Below are 22402 nucleotides of genomic sequence, written 5' to 3'. Positions count from 1 at the left end.
AACGAGAGGGTATCAGGCTAACATGCGTGTTCAGTTCTTAGGGAAGCTCGTCCGAACAGAAGCTGAAATATGTGCTCGTCTTAGCAGCTGTGACCCACTTAATTCATTCAGGAAAGAGGAAAACAGTGGCAGCTGTAAAGGTACTCCTCTGAGAGACTCATGATTCATGTTAGCCCACAGCAGTTCCTAAAACTCTAGTGCTGTGTGCTGCTTTATGTTTCTTCGGCTCTCAGTCACTCAGATACGAAGGGCTTTGAATAAGGAAGGATTGAGCTCTAGCGTTGTTTGTCAAAGGTGAGCGGTTTCTCCATTTGTCTTTAATTACATATTAGTGCTGGAAATGACTTAGAGTTGGAGTTGTAGTTTTGTATTGTGGTTCCAGCACTCAAACATTCTTGTATGTTTGCATAGAGACTTACACATAATAGAGACAGCACTCGAAACAACAGCACTGTACGCATGAACACAAATCCTCTTACGTCTGCATAATATTTAATACATTAAGTTATTCTTTTTTTTTTTAAATCAGTGTAATTAACTACATAGGTTCAGTGTCATCACATTTATTTAACACATTTAATTGTATTTGTATTTTTAATTTGACAGTAACATTCCACCACCCAAGCCTAATCTTTACTATGATCCAAAATGCTAAAAATGAATAACAATATATAATATAATATATCATTTATGCTCATTTAAATATACATTCAAATTTATTTGTGCGTGGCAATGTTATTTTTTTCCAATGTTTCTCAAAGAAGTGTCTTCTGCTAACCAAGCCTGCATTTATTTGATCAAAACTGCAGGGTTTCTTTATGCACTGATGCACATGCGTAGTCTTCACTGATTTATGATGTGCTAAAATATATGGAATAAAATGTGTGTGTATTAAAATGGAATGAAGGATATCGAAAGTACTGCATGTTAGCTTACATATATTTCCCCCAAGAGCATAATCTGTGCAAGTCAACATACTAACGAGAAACTGTGCTTCTAACCCAACGGTCAGGAGCTGTAGTCCACCACACAAGTTTGCGATGCCATTTCACACCGAATCACTGAACTATGTGGCAACCAGAAGCATGCCCCAGGTTAGTTGGAGATAAACTCTGCAGGAAAGCAGGAGCAGGATGACACGAGATTGAACGGGAGAGTTTTGAGATCTGCATGTATGTGATTTGCACCAAAAATTGCATTTTGAATCCAATAATCCCTCACTACATTTCCTTCCACAGCTTTTCTGTGTTTTTCTCCCTTCCACGTCGTGTCTAGCAAGCAGGTGTGATCTTGTCTTTCGCTGTGAAAACACTCCCCGAGAGCCTGAACCTGTGAAGTGCTGTACAGATTGTTGATGTCTTGGAAGTTTCTCCTATTTCAGCCAAAGAGCTCTTAAAGTCTGTCAGTGTTTTAGCTTCTCTGACAATTACCTTTTTTCTCCAGCTGCACAGTTTGGTAGGAGGGTCAGATCGCTGATCGCTCTCCGTTGGGTCTTGTCTTTTCCATTTTGTTTCACTGGTCTACGTTGAGCTCCTGGGAAGCTTTCAAGTCTTTCTGTAAACTTCTCCAGCAATTCAGCAGTTTGACAAACCTCACAAAGTTAGCGATACTACAGTATATGTTACATTTCTCAAACGCTCTGTAATTTGTAGATTTGTAAGTAGATCACAGTCATGCTGATATTCAGGAGAGCAACACTCTTTATCATCAGCACTATTTGTCATTAGTAAGCAGTCAGGCAGGTATGTACTCTATGTGGTGACTCTGTGGAACTAAAATAGCTAGAGTTCCCAAAGATGAGGTAATGTTAGTTAGGCTTTGTCTTTTTTTATTTATTTTTTATTTTTATTTTTTAAATAGCACTTCCAGTCCTGCCAGTAACCCAAATGTTAAGTCACTCAAGAAAGACACAAAGCTAGAAAATTATGACCACAGCTGAGGCCAAGTTGCCTTGACAACACCTGTGACTAAGAAAGATCGTACTTGACTCAAAGGTTTTTTGTGATGCTTTAGCCATGCAGGAACAATACAGTATATATACACTGTGATGGATTAGTGCTGCGTTGATGGGAGTCTCAGTTCTACTGCGCTGCGCACATATGTTGTTGTCACGTGTCTGTGTTTTAATTTAGTTCTGTTCTGTCTCCCGGTCATGATTTAACTGGGTTTCCTAGTTTGATCCTGTTCAGCTGTTCTGTTAATTATATCATTAGTTCTCCTTGTTATTTAAGCCCGGTGTTTCCTGAGCTCTGTTCGTTCTGTGTAGTGTGCTGCTCTATTTCCCTTGTTTATTAAAAGTCCTTGTTTAATTTGCTCATTGTGAAGTGGATTGTACTGCACTTCTCCGTTACAGTTGTGCAGTACAGCGTTCTCTTGTGTGCATGTGGTGTGAGCAGATATACTCACGTCTGAACATCGCCTCACGAGAACACAGATTACTGTGTGATGTTAAAACGACAAGCTGCTCGTGCGAATGTATTCATTTAGCAGACAAATGGCAAACGCCACTGATGCTGGAAGAATGAGTTTTTGGACGTTTGGAGACTGAAAGATAATGGATTATTTTTCAAGAATGAGGTTTTATAAACTCTTCTTTCATCCCCTGATTTATTACCATTTTAATTATAAAGCCTAAAATGCTTCAGTCTGAGAGTGACAGATGAGACGGTGGATGAGATTAGAAGTGTCACAACCTTGACACGCGTCAGGGACAATTTCACTGCTAATACACTCTGAAGACATGGAGGGACTTTCAGAGAGCTTTCAGGAGAAATGCACCTTCTGTGTGTCGTCTGCTCTGTGTGCTTGTGATGGAATGAATGGGAGTGAGTTTATTCTGACTGTACTGTATTTTCCCAGCGCTTTGATTCCTCTTGCAGCATTGGGAAACAGCTGAGTGACACATGAATGTCATTAATTTGATTAACTTGATCTGTAAGCTCTAGAATTAAGTTAACACACTAAAAGTAGATGTCAAAGTAACTCTATTGAATCTCTTGCAGTTTACTACTATAGCAAGCTAATTATTACTTTTTAATACCATGATGATAATGGTTTTAGCAGGAAGCACAAGTAAATGGCACAATAATTGTTTTGAGTAAAGTAACATATATAATGCTTTTAACGTGCACAATGCTAACATTACAAACTCTTCTAAATCCCTTTTGTAAAGACCATTGCACTTCTCAAACTTTATATATAAGGTAGAATTGTTTATACGCTGACTGAATCTGACACTTCTTAGCTTGTGCTTTCTCTTCTTCTGCCTCCAGCGCACAAGACACAGTGTTTGAAAGTCTTGACAAAGCACTTTGTCTACAGCGACTCTACACACATGCAGAAACACAAGAGGACAGCTGACTTAAGGAGCTCTTCAACACACTCGTGCTGTAATTTAGGAACAGTGTTTTCATAATGAATTGGGTCAGACCATTGACAGAGAGACGAGACACATCAGAAGACCTGCACGCCTTCAGGAGAAATAAGAAATAGAGGCTTATACTGGGGAAATACACACACACACACACACACAGTCAACAATTCTGTGTTTTTCTGTCAATATGGGGTGCTGTGTGTACATTAATGAAGGAAAAAAATTAACTTAAATGAGTTTAGCAAATGGCTGCAATATAACAAAGAGTGAAAAATTTAAGGGGGTCTGAATACTTTCCGTACCCACTGTATATATAACTTCACAAGAAGTGCTTGAATATTTCATTAGAGAAACTATGGATGGCACTGTAAAAAAAATGGAGAGAAAAAGAAAAGAAAGGAAAAATAGAACAAGTAAGAAGCTGTAACTTAGCAACAGCTCTCAGGCTTTATAATCAGAAGATTGTGTAGGATGAGCTTAAAAATATTCTAAATAGTATTATTTTTTCTTAATGTTAGCCCTGCTAATTAATTTATGATAATTGATTAACAATATGCTGTTTTGGTTTGATCTTTTTCATTTGCTCAGACCATAACCACACAGCAGAATAAATCTGCTGTCAACTGACTGCACAATTTAAAGAACGCTTTGACCAAATTTGTGAGAGCTCTCTTCAAAATACAGTTACATAATCGAGTTGAACATCTCTTCAAACCTAACACAGGCACTTCACAATGCCTGCCTGGGAAAGCTGTTGAACCAAGTGACTTCATGCAGATTATTCTGATGCCTACGATAGTGCCATGTTGGTTTACTGAACTATCTAGTGCTATAATTACCACACTGTACAAGCCTGGCATGATAGAGCTTAAACACAATGTATGTGCAGTAGTAGCATTTGTAATCTTTAAGGCAGAGATGGTGTCAGTCAAGCCCTGAGACGAGCACCACAGGCTCCTTTATGAATCATTCAGCTCTCTGCAGCCCAATCCAGCTGCAGCTCCAGCTTTCAGTAAGATTAAAAGTAATTAAGGGGCACAGGGAGTGATTCATGGTACAAGAACAGCCAGACGAAGTGTACAGAGTGTCCTGAAGACTCTGCATGTTAAAGAGAAGACAGTATTCCAGGGCAAGCAGACAATCGGTCACATAACAAGAGTAATGCTTTAAGTGACTTCCTGTCACAGCTGTTTTCTAGCACTTGTAAAAAGTCTGCAGGAACTGAAATCAATGAAAGCGTGCAGTAGCGAGAGATTGGATACAGACTGCTATAGGAAATCTATTCAGTGCTGTTTGTAGATTTTGTTCAGCACTGTCTGCACACAGACTGAAGTCTGGCTAAATAACAGTGAAAACCCATGCAATTTTATATGCATATAAAAAGCCTGTGCAACTATAACAAATGGCACGTAAAAAGCTGATGAATAGGTGTGTAGGGAGGAAATGAAGAACCACGTCCCTGCTAGAGAGAGAGAGACACAGAGAGAGAGACAGAGATAGAGAGATAGAGAGAGAGAGAGAGAGAGAGAGAGAAACAGAGAGAGAGAGAGAGAGAGAGAGAGAGAGAGAGAGAGAGAGAGAGAGAGAGAGAGACGGGAGGCGGACCGTTCAGATTGCTCTGTTCGGGATACTGACTATCACTTCACTTCACCAAGAGCCAGCACACCCGCCTGAAGCAGTGAAGTCAAGGTAAGTGCTGACCGAGACTGACTGCACTATTTATGTAACCACATAAAAACCATGAAATTAGCTCATGAATATTAGATGAGTTGATATGCTTCGGTATGGAGTGCAATAATTTATTTATTTGTTTTTATGAAGATTTTTAGCTTGTGTAAATTGATCGTGTATAATTAACACCGGACGAAGTGCTTTAATGCATTCGACCGTTTTTCAGTGTAAAGTGATCGAATGCACATGCAGTTGTATTTCAGGTACAGTGTTTGCCATATCAGCTCGATATATATGTATATATGCGGTGTTTAAAAATCAGAAAACAGAATGAACCACAAGAAATGCGATTAGGCCTATAGAGTGAATTAAAATAATAGTAATGATAAATGTTAATTACACCGTTAGAAAGAAATCTGGCGCCGCTGATGCGAATGCGAGTCTGATGCGTTTATCAGAGTTGGTGTGCAAACATTTAATTAGCTAACAATTAAGTTCCTCTCCACTTCTTCCTAGAGCAAGATGGGAAGCGACATGTAAAGGCTCTTTTGACAAGAGTTCGTCGAAAATCCCAGCTGAGCCGAACACAAGCCGAGCTGGGGGCAGAATATTTGAGTTAAATGAATGGCGCCTTTCATCAGCATCTCCACAAGCAGCAGCTCCACAAGCAGCAGCTCATCCACAGCGATGCGGGACTCGCGAACAGCGGGGGATCAGTGCGCCTGAAGCGGATATCACCGAGAGCTGTCCAGGGTCCTGAAGACGCGCCGCGCCATGGGTATACGACACTTTCTGCTGCTGCTCATTTATCTGGATCCCCTCAACGTGTTTGGCACCCTGACTGCCAAACGAGCCAAACCTGCTCCCAAAAGGACTCCGAAGTCGAAGGAACTGAACGGCACCACCGTCGCGCCTTCTCCGTCCACGCAGCGGGTCACGCAGGTCAGTCCGGCACTCACGCACGAGACCTGCCTGGGCTACTACGACGTGAGCGGCCAGTTCGACAAGGAGTTCGAGTGCAATAACACCGACCACCGCTACTGCTGCGGCTCGTGCTACTTGCGATTCTGTTGCCAGTTTAAAGGCAACCGGCTGGACCAGAGAAAATGCAAGAACTACCACAAGCCTGACTGGGTGAAAACTGTGCCCCCGTCTCCTGTTCCAACAGGTGACACTTACGATCCGAGCATGGACCAAACGAACACCGCGGTCTACATTACCTGCGGTGTCATTGCTTTTATTATAGTCCTTGGGGTTTCGACTAAAGTCGCATATGACAAAGCAACCCAACCACCTCAGGAAATGAACATTCACAGGTGAGCACCTCGCAGTCATTCTCCTACAACTCTAGCTGTAGACTCAAAGCAGGTACGGCTTCTAAACTGCTCCTAACGAGCTCAAATTCTCGTTTGTATATTAGAGCTTTGGAGTGATTGATAACGTTGCAAGTGGACTGGATAGAAGCGCTCTCACCATCTGCAGTATCTGCAGCTCTGTTGTTTCTCCATATGGAACATCACACATGCTAACAGGGCTGTGATCAAAATCCCAAGCAGAATTTTAAAACGCACCCTTCGTTTCTGTGTTTGGGTCACAGGGTATATGCTTCATTACAGACGCTTCAATTTTCCCCTTTATTTGTTGAGCACAGCAAGCACGGATTCGTCACAGTGTCTGCCTGTTTGGACACAGAATCACACACGTTCACGCAGGACACGACGAGCGTGTTCATTGGCCAGTCGCTTCATTACGCTGGATTGGCAGCTCTGAGGCTGAGGGCTTCAGAACATTTTAATTGTGCTGTGAGAAAACAGTTCCCTCAATCAGCAGTTTGGGCCTTGAATATGTTATATGCAGATGTACAATCACTTAGCCTAATTATATCTATTTTCTCACATCTATGTTTTGGTAAGAACAATGTCATAATATTAAATAGAATCGTTGCAGTTTTTCTGGCAGCCCAAATGAATGGTTAGGGGTAACTCAGAGCTTCATGCTCAAAACTGTCTGGCCTTTTCCATATTACAGGAACAGGTGAATGTATAAAATATCATTTAGTCCGACGTCTTGCTGTGGTGGTAGAAATAACATCTGCTAAGGCATTAAACTAGCTTGTATTATATAATCTACGCAGGGACACAAATAAACACCAACAAGCCAACAAACAAACAAACAAACTGAGAATGCATGTAGGAAAGTGTGCTGTTGACTCTTCTGTCAGTTCAGCTACTGCAGGGTAATGAAATGCAAAAATAATTCAGTTTCTCTGGTAACAGTAAACATTTACAGAGCTAACAGTGACTTTCATAATGCAGCTATGAATTCACATCCTCTGGGCTTCCTATATATACCAAATGCAACTCTGAGAATATTGAAATGTGGCTCGCTGATGATGATTAAGCATTTATTTATAGATGTTCTTTCTTTATTTCTGTACAAATCCAGGGGAATTAGAGTAGAGAGTAGCTGGAGGTAATCTTTCACCCAAACACTGGAAAGGTGTTGTTGTTGTCGTCTTCATATTGTATAGTTCTTCAATTTTCTCCACAGAGCCCTAGCAGATATTCTTAGACAACAAGGACCCGTTCCTATATCTCAGTACAACTGTGAGAACTTTGCGGCGATGAACAGCTCATCCAAAGACAACACTCCGCAGCGCACGGGCTCCAAAAACCACTACACCCCAGTGCACAGCTCCAAATCCAATCACGGTAAGCGGCCTGATGCTATTCAGACGTTTGTGGAAAACTCAACCTGAATGAGTTACTTTCATGGAATGAATGACTGATTTACCTGAGCTCTGTTCCAAAAGCTGTTGCTTTTAATGCTTCCAAAAAATCACGGGACCTCATAAGTGACTGATCTGGAATGATCTACATAAGCAGCAGCTACTCACGCCACAACTGATTGGTGTTAGCATCTTGCTAAGCTAACAGCACGACACTTTAAAAATAATAAAAACACATATCATGAACAAATATTAAATAAAGTAAGTTTTTAATTGCACTTAACTGTTTTTTAAATAGATATTTCTTTGCATTTAATGTTTTTTTTGTTTGTTTGTTTTTAAATGAAGCATTTTCCTCATCCACCACCTTTTTTTTCACTGAGCTTGAATGCATGCATTCTGGGATTACTGCCTTAGCATTTTGCCAAAACGAGACAGCAGAGTTGGCAGCGTAATTAAACCAGCTACCTTTTGGAAGAGCATTTGCTTCTGCAGCCCTACTATGATGCCTTAAATGCTGTCTCTGTAGGTAGCTCGCTAGGCTTTGGAACAGAGCACTGGACAACCTTCAGTCACAGTTATGATATTAGCTTATGAGAATATACTGTATATCAGGGGGCTTGTTGATGGATTGCGTATGTTGCGCTGCAGACCATGTGCTAGACGCCTGTCAGTCAGATGGTTTATATTTCATGCTGTTCTCATCGCAGCATATGTTTCAGCCCTGTCGCGTGTAATCCGCCAGGTTAACGCTTGGTAAACATCTGACCTCTACATGCCATATTTAAATGGTAGTCAATTATAGATGAGCCATAAAGATCCGCCTCCTCTCAGTTGGGTTTGGATCGAAGCCTATGGTGAATTTCATTATGTTCGAGGTCAGGAGGGACTTCAGAGCATTGTTGGACGTTCTCATGAGTTATGATCGCACAAACGGCGGTTTTGACTTGAGGGAGATAAATGTCACTCATATGGCAACAACAGCAAACCGAAGGCGATTTATATTTGACGCCTGTCCCTCTAGAAGATCTACAGCTCTTGAAACCCCTTATAATGCACTTTAAGTGAGATTTATGCTGCATGTTTTCCATATCCTCATTACAAAGCGACCTTGTAGTGCAGGATGACGTAAACGAGGGCACTTGACTCCTGACCTGGGATCAGGGTCGATATGAGGCTGTTAAATGCATTGCAGCTCATTAGCCCAAGATCTTTTGGATCTTTTCTCCATTTGGAGAATTATCTGTTGCTGTCTTTAAAGAAATATTCCTGTTCAATACAAGTTTGACAGCATTTGTGGCATGATGATGATTACTACAAAACAAAATGTATTTTGACTGCCAATAGAAGAATTTCGTTGAAGAAATCTGGGTTACAGTGAGGAAGTAAATGAGGCCAATTTTGGAGGATTTGAAAGCAAAAAAATGTGAATCTTATGATTATAGAAAAGCACTTACATCATTCTTCTGTTAAAATGTCTGTATTATTGGAGCTATAATGTTTTTCTCAGTCATTTTGAGGTTTAAACATTATGTTTTCAAGGCAGCGAAGTTATATTTGCATTTGACTTTAGACAGGAAAGACATTTTTTCACCCAAAAGCATGGTAACAGGTTTATGTGATGTGGCTATACTATTTAAACAGTGTATATATGTTTTTATTATTATTATTATTATATACAGATTGACCCATTCACTTCTATTTTAAGTGCCTCACTGTAACCCAGATCCTTGCTCTTTCTGAATAATTTTTATTTTTAGTCAAAATTATTTTTTGTGGCAGTTGACATTATGCCACAAGTGCTGATGGTATTTGTATTTGCTGATGTATTTCTGCACACATTGATGCAGCTGTGTGTTCATGTGAGCTAGAGCCGTGCTGGGTGACGTTGTGTTGTCGTCCATGACAGAGCCCAGCAACATCTCATTCCCAGGCAGTGGAGACCCCCAGGGAAAGACATTGGTCTAAAATGATGTTTATAACATGATCTGGGGGAATAATCTGGGTTTTCATTGCCTGACTGTGAATAATTACTGTTTTTATACTATACTCTCACACAACTGGACTCTCTTTATGTAATCATGCAGGATATTATAAAATGGCAGCCATAGGAAAGTGTAAAAATGCTTCACTTGTAGCAGGATGCACACCGAACGTTTGCACTTAAGTGACTAAAGAATGAATTGACATTGAGAAATATGCATGCATAGAACATTTGATTAGAAATATACCTGATGAACATATAATAACAGAGCCTTTCTTCCAAAACAGGTTTTTTTTCTGAGTTAGTAGCGCAGCAGCGCAGTGAATGTGCTGTTGTGTTTGCTGAAATATTCCTTTAAGAGATCAGCAATGCATGCATAAAATGTGTCTAGATTATTACACTATGATGTAATTGGTTTAATTAAGATGTGGAGCGCCAATAGGCAATTTCATAACGATACAGCTCTACAATTTTTGAACTTATTGCCTCCTCATCTCTACACTAAGCAATTAATGTCAAAGTTGGACGGGCCATGAAGTCTTATTGGTGAAGCGGCTGTAGTTTCTCCCTGCGGTTTGCCAAGCCTTACCTGCGTCTCACGTGAGCGCATCAGAGCCGACGGCACTAGTGTGTCCAAGCGCAGCGTCACAAGGATTCTCACTAATGGTTTGAGGCTCTGAAGTCGTTATCATTTAAATGACGTCTCGGATTCTTGCCCCTATGGCAAGGTTGAGCACACTTTTTGGGATTTCCTTAGGGGGCAATATAACAGCCTATTAAATTCAGCTACATAGTCATGTAACGGCACAGCGTAATGAATTCTTGGCAAGACAGCTCACCTGTGCGTGAGACGCTTTGGGCTTCTCGGGACTTAGTTGCTCTTTCTGAATAATTTTTATTTTTAGTCAAAATTATTTTTTGTGGCAGTTGACATTATGCCACAAGTGCTGATGGTATTTGTATTTGCTGATGTATTTCTGCACACATTGATGCAGCTGTGTGTTCATGTGAGCTAGAGCCGTGCTGGGTGACGTTGTGTTGTCGTCCATGACAGAGCCCAGCAACATCTCATTCCCAGGCAGTGGAGACCCCCAGGGAAAGACATTGGTCTAAAATAATGTTTATAACATGATCTGGGGGAATAATCTGGGTTTTCATTGCCTGACTGTGAATAATTACTGTTTTTATACTATACTCTCACACAACTGGACTCTCTTTATGTAATCATGCAGGATATTATAAAATGGCAGCCATAGGAAAGTGTAAAAATGCTTCACTTGTAGCAGGATGCACACCGAACGTTTGCACTTAAGTGACTAAAGAATGAATTGACATTGAGAAATATGCATGCATAGAACATTTGATTAGAAATATACCTGATGAACATATAATAACAGAGCCTTTCTTCCAAAACAGGTTTTTTTTCTGAGTTAGTAGCGCAGCAGCGCAGTGAATGTGCTGTTGTGTTTGCTGAAATATTCCTTTAAGAGATCAGCAATGCATGCATAAAATGTGTCTAGATTATTACACTATGATGTAATTGGTTTAATTAAGATGTGGAGCGCCAATAGGCAATTTCATAACGATACAGCTCTACAATTTTTGAACTTATTGCCTCCTCATCTCTACACTAAGCAATTAATGTCAAAGTTGGACGGGCCATGAAGTCTTATTGGTGAAGCGGCTGTAGTTTCTCCCTGCGGTTTGCCAAGCCTTACCTGCGTCTCACGTGAGCGCATCAGAGCCGACGGCACTAGTGTGTCCAAGCGCAGCGTCACAAGGATTCTCACTAATGGTTTGAGGCTCTGAAGTCGTTATCATTTAAATGACGTCTCGGATTCTTGCCCCTATGGCAAGGTTGAGCACACTTTTGGGGATTTCCTTAGGGGGCAATATAACAGCCTATTAAATTCAGCTACATAGTCATGTAACGGCACAGCGTAATGAATTCTTGGCAAGACAGCTCACCTGTGCGTGAGACGCTTTGGGCTTCTCGGGACTTAGAGTGAAAGAAGTTTATTGTGGCTTTATTGCATTCTCTTCCCCCTGCCTCATGTTCATTTATTTGATTTAGATGACTGTGTCAGATCTTCCTCTTACCTGAGTGCTGTGCTGTTGTTTTGTCTGTTTGTCCAACTGTTCCCAGTGATCCAAAGCAAAAGGCTGAACATGCTGGCTCTCAGTATGAGAATCTGTCGTTCTCTGAAGCCTCTGTTAACAACATTTTAACATCGTGTTTTCTGCAGCTCAACCTTTATATGGTTAAACTTGAAATTACAACAGTGTACAATAGTATTGTAATAATCAGAATTGTAATTTTTGGGTGGATAATTTTTAGGAATGAAAAGCATTGGACTCTCTGAATTATGGAAAGTGATAAGTCTTGAAATGCACAGGGAATTTAGCTTGTTATGCTGCTGAGGGCTGTTTACCTTGGAAGCAAAGTGTGACAGGACGCCGAGTGATCTTCTACATTAATGTTCTGGCATCCATTTGCAGGAGCACATTACTCGAAGGAGAGCACTCGAGGCGGTGGCCATGACCTTCACAACTTCATCTCGTCTGGCTTTGTGACGCTTGGCCGGAGCCACGTAAAAGGTAACATGATTCTATATCGCTGCTTAATGACACTGAAATCATTCGTCCATAGCAAATGAGGTGTAAAAAAAAAAAAAAGCATCAATCTAACATTTATTTCTCATCATGTTGGTTAGGAACTCACAGTGCTGGTTGCTAACACTGAATCTGGCTTGAGCTGAAACTCCTGTTTTTAGCTTTTGTAGGTATATTCATAATTCTAAGCAGACTTCCACTGTTTCCACTGTATTTTTCTCCATATCTTTCTGTAAAAATTGCAGCTGGAAATGACCTGCTTTGACCTGTCATATGTCAAAAGATCAGGAAAAATGGATTTTCAGATCATGACTCCTTCAATGTTGAGTAGTTTGCTGTATGCGCTTTGCATGTTGCCAAGAAACAAACTGACTGGATCACAGTGTGTGAGCGGAGCTACAGAGGTTCCCACTCCTCGCTCAAAGCTTTCAGTAATCAGTTTGCTCCACTCCACGTTTCTATTTTCCACTCCACACTCGCTCTACAGACACTGGTGAGAGAAACCCGCTCCGCCGGCTCTTCTCTGCAGACACATGCTTCTTCCACTCCATACACATCAGAGCTGTTTTATTTTCTGTAGATCTGCAAGGTTTGCCACACTGTTATCAAAATATAGATGTTTAAATACACTTTAAACCCTGAATGTTGTAATTTTATATTTTTCTAGCAATACAATTTAAATAAACATGAAAATTATATATATCAAATGTACCAATTGCATTTGATTATCAATTCAATATAAATTCTAAATTATAATAAACGAAGACAGCTGTATTGATAAAAACAGTAAAATGCCTCACGTTAGCTCTCTTTCCAGGGATTTGCTAGGATTCTATAAACTTTGCTGAAAATGAAAGAAGGCATATTCTCTTAAAAGACTTAAATCTTACACAGTTTTTCTTTTCATGCACATGCATCTTGTTTTAAAGCTTTTTACTGAAACACCAAACAATGCGGTATCTGACTTCTGTTAAATAGTGTCTAGACGTCTATTGTCATTTCAACATCCGTAGTGTAACATTAGTAATGTGCGTCAGGATGTTCTATAAGCAGAATGTGGAGAGTTTGCACCAGCTGCGTGATTTTTAACACGTACGTAAACATTAAGCTTCATCTAATAGCCGGCGGTAAGTTGACTGACGTGGCAGAGCTTCTTCATCCCACACGCAGGGTCGCTCATTTACAAATCTTCCACATGTGTCAGTTCTCACTTGTGATGCAGCGATTAATATTCATGCGCTCTCTGCTGACTCAGACTGCTAACAATGAATCTACTCAATGCATTCTGTGCAAAAGAATCGCTCATAAGAACCTGCCCATAATAATTGAATTTCTGTAACTCCATTAAAGGGCAAAGGAAATGATGCGAGAAATAAGAGGTATTGGCATCTTTTGGTGTAAGTGATGTGTGTGCATGTAGCTCATCAAAATGTTGAGTTTACAGTGATAAACGTGTCATCGATTAGTATCTGACCAGTAGCACACAACAACTCTTAAACACCGTAGTACCGGGGAACTCGTAGTAATTCATGGCCCAGGCCAAAATAACCATGAGAGGACAAGACAAGCTCCATTAGGCCTGCATTTTTCATTTGCTCCGGTACAATGCACTGACCTAAAATCCATTTATTTTTCTGAGTCTGTCTGCCTCCACCCTGCTCAAGACGTTTGTTTTTTTTGGGTTATGTGTCTTTAGTGCCCTTTTCACAATGGCCTATTCAGCCATGTAGTCGTGGTGGAAGGAAGGGCTATTTTTGTTAGTCATGCAATATGAGCAGAAAGAATATGGACGCTACTGCAGGGTCAGTGCTTTCCAGACTGCTGCATTTGAACATGACAAAAACACCTTTTATTTCTTAGACAGGTGCTGCAATATGAACGGCCGTGATTGCAATGTTTTGTTATGGGTATTTTTTGGTTTTAACGCATTTAAAGAGACCTTATTTACTGGAATGTTTGGTCTTTTCTTGAGTAAAACAGTTTTTTTATTGTTGTTGTTAATACAAATATCTTCTGAAATTGTGTTTTTTAGAAGTGCGCTTATATATAGATGCTTTAAAGATAACCTACATGGACTTAAAACCACAAAACCCAATTTCAACTTATAAAACTGCTGGTGGAATTGTGGGAGAAACCATTTTTCTACATGAGTCCTCAAGGATCGCTGACGTTAGATATCTGGTATTTGCAGTATAGTACATTCAACATTGATAACCTAAGTCAAGGTAGATGCCATGTTTACTTTGACATGAATGAAGACGAGGCTGTACTGTCTTAAGACTTATTTGGCAAGATATATTTTCAATGTTCATCGATTTAACAATCAATACAGGTTGCAGATAGCAGTTTAACCCGTTGAGCAGACTTAGCAGATCTTATTTTAGCCTCATTTTCATATGTGTCAAATTTAACATGGCGTCAGGCCTGAAGTCCATTGACGACAGTAATCACGTTTGAATCAGAGCGAGGCCAAGAGCAGCGAACGCATCTCTCCTCTTGATAATGCTGCAGTAAGATCAGTGGTTTTCTTTGATTCTCTCGCTGTCACGATCAGACCGAGACCAGCGGTGCGTTTAGGATGGGCTCGCGACCTCTTGATTACATCAACGGACATGTCGTGGAATGTTATCCTCCTTCATAAATTGCTCTGTTTTTGCTCCTAGCGTTCTCTCTCGGTCTTTTCCTCTGATTGTTGCCATGCTACCAATTCTCATCCAGTGCATCATCCTCACCGCTTTTGCCTTGTGCTCCAGAATAGTTTTAAGAATCACCATGGTGATTAAAAGGGTCATTGCGGAGGAAAACTCTCTAGCTGTGGTGAAACCCGTGTGCGGGCAGACCGTTGAGTAATCAAGCGTCCGTCCAGGTACATAATCACAAAGAGACTATGTGAATGGTTAGTCGCCTCCTGTAGGGTGAGATAGAGACAGGCCCGGGGGGGGGTTAATTACTTAAACTGTTAATGGATAATTAATTGTAGGAGCATGGGTACACCGTCTGACTGCATAAAGTTGTGTTCGATTTGCGCTCAGTGTCTGACTTGAAGCTATGTTGACTATCAAAGTAGGCTACCTGCAGTTTCTCCAGGACGGCTACACGAGCTCTGTTGATGACAGCTAATTCACAATTAACCAGACTGTTTCATGTAATGCTTTAATAGGGTTACAAACTCTTTTCATGATATATTAATGCTGTTCATTATCAAAATAAAATAAGCCAACCAAACATATAAAAAGTTACACTGCTCAATACTCCGAAGTACAATCTACCAAATTGCGCATGTGAAGTTCTGAGTCGATATTAGAGTCACTAGAGTCGATATTGTCCCCATCACTCGCGGCACGGACGTACCAAATGCAGATGAAACATATCCAGCTGACATGCATTTCTGTTAAATAAGATGCGATCTGGTGCTGGAATCTGTTGTTTCTGAAATCACAAAACAAAATACACACAAACGTGTCCCTGCTCTTGATATACGATCACTGATGAACATCTTTGATTTTAATAAGGGGAAAAAATGGTGTGTGAGGGCGGATTATAATCCAAAACCTAGAAAACCACCAGAATGTTTAGGAATACAAATGTTTTTTTGTATCTGTATGTATTTATTCACTGATGTGAAGAATCTTGGGCCTAATAATACATTTTATTATAGTACATGTAAGAATGAAACTATCACGCAGGTCTGGACTGAGACACCACTTTAGGCCAAGAAATCTCACACTCATCAACAATAAGATGCGATCTGGTGCTGGAATCTGTTGTTTCTGAAATCACAAAACAAAATACACACAAACGTGTCCCTGCTCTTGATATACGATCACTGATGAACATCTTTGATTTTAATAAGGGGAAAAAATGGTGTGTGAGGGCGGATTATAATCCAAAACCTAGAAAACCACCAGAATGTTTAGGAATACAAATGTTTTTTTGTATCTGTATGTATTTATTCACTGATGTGAAGAATCTTGGGCCTAATAATACACTTTATTATAGTACATGTAAGAATGAAACTATCACGCAGGTCTGGACTGAGACACCACTTCAGGCCAAGAAATCTCACACTCATCAACAAATTCTGAAACCACAGACAACCCTATTATTATTATGACCATCACATAAAAATGTCTAAATACTTAGGCTCAGGCGATGCAAAATAATTAAAGGTTCTCTCTTGAACAGCACCTTCAGTTCCCTTTTCCATTTCTTCATTTGCTTTGATATCTCATTTTCTCCCTTCTGTTTATGTGTGTGTGTACATTTTATTTGGGCTATTTTTCTTGTACCAGTCACTTCTTTACCAGCAGATCTACTGTTATGAACAGAACTGTCTCCACCTTGTTGCAAAACATCCACCTCTTTGTAATGTGTTTGCACACAATCTCAATTTATTTTACTATTTTGAAACCGTTTGATGGAAATGCAGAACAAAAGTGAGCAGAATCATAGCGCTGCCAGTCAAGACTAACTGATTCATGATTTATTATCGAACGTCACTCACACTCGGTAATGATCACTTGGTACACGGGGCAGGCCACAATCTAAAATAATATAAATAATATAAATCATTAAAAAAAAAGGTCAGCGGTTTCAGTTTCAGCAGTACATTCATTTTGACTTGATGTTTAGCTACTTATACTATTTTCATTATTTTTCTGAATACCATTAAATTTAAAGGATTTGTTATAGAGTGAGAGGAACTAAAATAGTATATCTGTATTTACAGTTATAAAATAGTTATAGTAAAATAGTTATCTGTATTTATAATGTTAACATATAGCTTTATGTTCTGCATTTTACATTAGACTTTTTTTTTTGTTTCTCAAAAACGCATGTGAACTTGAGTTATGGAATAAGAATAGTTTTTTTCTGTTTACCACAGTCATTGGTGCAACATTTGCACACCTTTATGTTGTTAGTTTATTTTGATGAACACAAAAGGAGAAATGGTGTTGTTTTAGAAACAGACCAAACTCTGTGCCATTATTCACTGATAATCTTCACCTCCGGCGAGCTGCTAATGTAACCAGATCATTGATTCAGTGAGTTGAGCTAGAGAACCGAATCAGTGATTGAATTTGGTTGAATCAGTTGATTTGTTTCACCAGTTGGACTGAACAATTCATTCACAAATCAGAGGCGGTGTTTCTCGAGTTCACTGTAGAGGAAGATTTACTGTGAACAATGATTATATTTGTATTGCTGTGGCTGTAGAAGTTGTATGGACCACATGCATGTTTTTGGTTATTTTTTACAGCTGTGGTCACAATCAGCTGTGTGAAACCGCATAAAGATTCTTTAAAATGCCATTTTTTTGTTCCACAGAACCTGTCATAAATAATGACCGAGTAAATAATAAGTGAAAAGAATGACAGAATGTCCCTCTGCATCAGAAATCATGTCCATCAGCCATCGGTAGAAAAGCTTCTCTCACAAACAGTGCAGCACTAATAATTATTCAGGATTGGAGTTTAAGTGATTTATCCATGGCTGAAAAGTTATTAACACACACCTCCTTGCTCATATAAGCAACATCAAATCAAGCTGACTGATGCCTGATTGCAGTTTATTATGTACTGTAGGTAAAGGAAATATGGCGTCATTCAAACCAAGGCTGCGTATGACTCACCCTAGTGGGTTTTATAGGCTCTGGACGTGAATGTTTTCCCCCAAATGGACTAGATTTGTAATGCATTATCGTTGTGTTTGGAAACTGATTGAGACTGTGCAAACACCACTGCAAGCCTGAATGCCAATTGTTTTTTAACAGAGACCGAAGAATGTGCAATTATGCAAACAGAAGTAAACACATTAACTGGGAAAATAAAAAGAAGAGAAACAAGATCGTGTCGATTGCTTGGTTTCTATTTCTGAAGCTTGGTGCTTGATGGCTCCGCCCATGTGAAAGTTGATTGGTCCGCTCCATTGAAACAGTCTTCTGATTGGCTGTGATCAGGTCACAGCACTTTTGCCTTCAGTGTGGACAGACACATGATTTGCCGTATGGTGACTGATTAGGGCACATTGTCAGCCTCTAACACATGAGTCTGAAAGCAGTGATTAAAATCTGTGTCCAGGTGACCTGTCTGAGCTGTCAGAATCCTTAGCAGCGAATTCATTAATGTGACAACAAACAGGAAGAGCCTCCCACTGTGTCCATAAACAGCAAAGTCTCTAAATGTCAGCGCAGTCGTCCTCTGTGCCGCCGGTCCAGCTGTCTCACTCTATATTCCCTGAGTGCTGCAAAACATCCATAGAAAGTCAGTTTGCATATCCTTCCACCTCTGTTTTGTGGCCATTCGCAGAGAAGAGATAGAGGGGTAATAAAACTGTGGCTAGAAATGAACAAGCATATGAATAAGAGGTTATGGGTGGGGAGTTTGCATTACGTGTTCTTCAGTTTCTAGAAACCGAAATATTGTCCTCGACATCAAATAATAAGACTTATAAGACTTAATAAAGTCCCCATTAAAAACCGAGTTTCCTTCAGTACGTGTCGTGTGAGGAGGTCTAATATTGCTGGATTTTACGTGGAAGAAAAAAAAAAACAGTAATAGGAGAATGGGGACATCCATGCAAATCCATTTTCTTTTATATGCTAAAGGACTTTTATGCTAATTGGCTGGTCTTTCAAGAGAGCTGAAATGTCTTGAATGGTTCATTTACTATGCAAGAGAACATTTGATCATACACTTTTACACAAAATTTGAGGTTAAACTACCCAAGAGATAAAGATGTTTCTTGATATTTTTGTTATTTTCCATCTTCTCGTTACATGAATCCTTTTTTTCATACTGATGTGAAATACTCATACCCAGATATGTAAGACAAACCAGTTTTGTGAAAAAAAAAAAAGATTAAATAACTAAATAAATAAAAATCCTACTAGACCCATATGAAATTTCAAGCAAGTTTCAGCTGTCAAAAAGAACAAAAACTCTTGCCTTTTCAAATCATTTAAGCTCTTAAGCTGTTTTTTCACCACTAAGTGTTCCTCCACTTCAGGAAAAACGAACAGGTTTTGTTCTCGCCGATGAGCTGAAAGAGAAGGAAGAGAATTTGGGGGCAAAGGAAGAGGTGAATTGCGATGTTGGGCTGAGTTGGGCTCCTCACTAATGTACAGTATCAATCAGAATCTGTCCCCAACAGGCCAGGCGGCTTTTTAATCAGTGCTCGTTACAGTAAGTGCTGATATTTTATGCATCACTTGGAATGCAAAGAGTTTTTAATGCAAATGCTCTCGTCTTAGATATTTATTATGCATACGTCACTTGGGAGACAAAGAGACTGTTTCGGGGAGCAGCATGCTGGTTAAGACGGAGCCACTTGGCATGTCATTGAACTCCAGCCAGATACTTCATACCAGCAGATTATTCACACGTAATGGAAATGAATATGTCACACTGTGCCGCACTGATTAATTTCTCCATTGTATAAGATGCTTCCTTGTTCTCAGTAAACAGCACAAAATGAAGCTGTTTGATTGTGTCTCCTTAGCTAAATCAGTGATTTCATCTCCTTCTATTTGGTATATCAAGTGGCGACCTCATACAGTAGCAAAATCGTCCTTAAAAATCAAAATCATTAAAATTGGTTAAAGTCAAAATGCAATGACACAACAATATATGACATGACGTAAACATAACTGTTTAAATCATGACAGAACATTTTGTTGTTGCTTATATTACTGGGTCTGTATATTCTACGCATGTTATCTGCTTAATAAAATAATTTGTTAATGAACATCACTATTTTTATTATAGTGTGTATTATAAAAGCAATGAAGCATTTAGCTTTGAGCTATATTGAGAATGCAGTGACGGCTGAAGCGGTTGCAGCTCTTTAGCCGTGACTGTATTGACAATATCGCACAGCCGCGAGTGCCTTAGTGCTTACGTATGATATTCATCGTTGATTAAGGTACTGTAGCTGTAGGGCCGTCACTGGCAGGCTATAAAGCAATGTATGCTATTTGAAAAAGCAATGCATTCAATATGACAGACAATAAATTATGGCTTTATCATTTGTCTCTTTTATTTTATTATGGTAGTGTGCTAACACTGCCCTCACTTCCCCATGCTACAAATTGAATTATAAATTGTGCCAGTTCACATTAAAAGATGACTTTCTCTCTCCCTCTGATGTAAATACCGTTGATTGAAATGGAAATGGACACTAATCTGATTGTGGTTGTATGTCGGATATGCTGGACTGTGTAACTCTTTCTCAGAGCATTAATCTCAGCACGAAACAGACACTGCTGCGCTGCTAATCTCAGATGTGTATGAGGAGGATAAGAATTTACAAACCCCTGCGAACAACGCTTTCATGCATACATTAGCAGATGAAAGGCAAAGCAAAGGAGACATGCATTACAATACCGTTTGCAAAAGGCCTGTTTTGTGTGTGAATGTATGGGTTTATGATCGCGTCAGGTCAGTCTAGTTTTTGAACCGTTGACTTCGATATGAAACACCGGGACAAAGGACCTCACATAAAGAAACTCCTATAGATGGATTATTGTGGATTACATACCATCAGGATTGAATGAGCTCATTCCAGATTGAATAGGGAGCAGCCACACGAGGTGACCTATTATTTACAAACCCCTGCGAACAACGCTTTCATGCATACATTAGCAGATGAAAGGCAAAGCAAAGGAGACATGCATTACAATACCGTTTGCAAAAGGCCTGTTTTGTGTGTGAATGTATGGGTTTATGATCGCGTCAGGTCAGTCTAGTTTTTGAACCGTTGACTTCGATATGAAACACCGGGACAAAGGACCTCACATAAAGAAACTCCTATAGATGGATTATTCTGGATTACATACCATCAGGATTGAATGAGCTCATTCCAGATTGAATAAGGAGCAGCCACACGAGGTGACCTATTTATGGTTGAGACATTAACACATGAACACAAAATGTATTATTTCACACTTAATGGCTCGATGAAGCGAGCATATCATATTTGGGAAGTGACATATGAATAATAATCCTTCCCAGCACACTTTCTTGACCTTACGAGCGTAGTGCTCGACACCTGCGAGGCCAGCGCTGGTTTTGGTTTGTAATCTATTATTCATATGGAAGCTGTGGGAATGAAGACAGTGGAAGGCAGAGCTCGTCCCAGCTGATCCATTCTCACTCGCAGTGGAGAAGCACACAGATGCAGTGAGAACATCTGGAATCAGAACTGAACACATCATTCTGAGCTCTGGGCTCACATCCAGAATATGGCTTTTAGTTCTGTGTGTTTTGTGCTTGGGATCCAGTTAGCTCATCACAGATTTCCGTGTGCTCTGTAGTCGCCATAATAATGTTGGTTGTCACTGTATAGAGCTATATCAGGGTCAATGACGTGACGCTCTATTCAATTATTCAAAAATGTGCAGTTCGTACAGTACATACAATAATTTGAATATAGCTCTTTGACTTTTATGATAATTATTTATTCATGATATTATTTTCATATACGTCAAATATGTCAGAGTGATACAACTGTCCTGATACCATAAAGAAGAAAAAAGCCTCACCAATCATATGTTGTGACCAACATGCAAAAAAAAAAAAAAACATAAAACAGGAAATGACATCATTGTCAGGAGTCCTGCAGACTCTCATGACTGTGTGTCAAGACCAACACAGTCTCTTAATGAATAAAAAAAAAAACTTATATACACAATCTTATATACACAAACATGTTTTAACAATTGATAGTGTAGTAAAATAAAATTAAAAGCTATGAATGATAGAAAACGATTAGTGAAAGTGAACTTGCTCTCCTGTCACGTAAAAATACAGTGTGCATAACGTTAATGACGCAAAGAAGAACATGATGGATAGAAAGACACACTTGTCCACTGGTCCAAAGCAAAAACAGAAAAAAGCAGTGAAAAAAATCTATCCTCATAATTTGGGTGTTTCAATTTAGTGTAATTTAAATATTTGGTTCCCTTCTGGGATGTAATTTAAAAAAAACAAAAACATTAGAATCAGTGGAAAATTCTTATTTATATATATATATA

General features: G+C 39.5%; 1 protein-coding gene across 4 annotated transcripts in view; it reads left to right on the top strand.

The window, feature by feature from the left end:
- The first annotated feature begins 4988 nt into the window (after nucleotides 1–4988).
- Nucleotides 4989–22402, top strand: part of LOC107706559 (protein shisa-6 homolog) — a 53791-nt gene continuing 36377 nt past the window's right edge. For all 4 annotated transcript variants that reach the window (XM_016510314.1, XM_016510313.1, XM_016510312.1 and 1 more), the window contains exons 1-4: nucleotides 4989–5062; nucleotides 5561–6360; nucleotides 7595–7755; nucleotides 12256–12354. In XM_016510314.1, coding sequence (XP_016365800.1) covers nucleotides 5819–6360; nucleotides 7595–7755; nucleotides 12256–12354 — 802 coding nt within the window. In that variant the 5' untranslated portion in view covers nucleotides 4989–5062; nucleotides 5561–5818. The remainder of the gene's footprint in view (nucleotides 5063–5560; nucleotides 6361–7594; nucleotides 7756–12255; nucleotides 12355–22402) is intronic.

Source organism: Sinocyclocheilus rhinocerous, unplaced genomic scaffold (genome assembly GCF_001515625.1).
Source record: "Sinocyclocheilus rhinocerous isolate Xijiao unplaced genomic scaffold, SAMN03320098_v1.1 scaffold3552, whole genome shotgun sequence".
In the NCBI taxonomy this organism is placed as follows: Eukaryota; Metazoa; Chordata; class Actinopteri; order Cypriniformes; family Cyprinidae; genus Sinocyclocheilus; species Sinocyclocheilus rhinocerous.
Note: the sequence above shows the minus strand (reverse complement) of the source record. Positions and strands in the feature narration are given on the sequence as shown.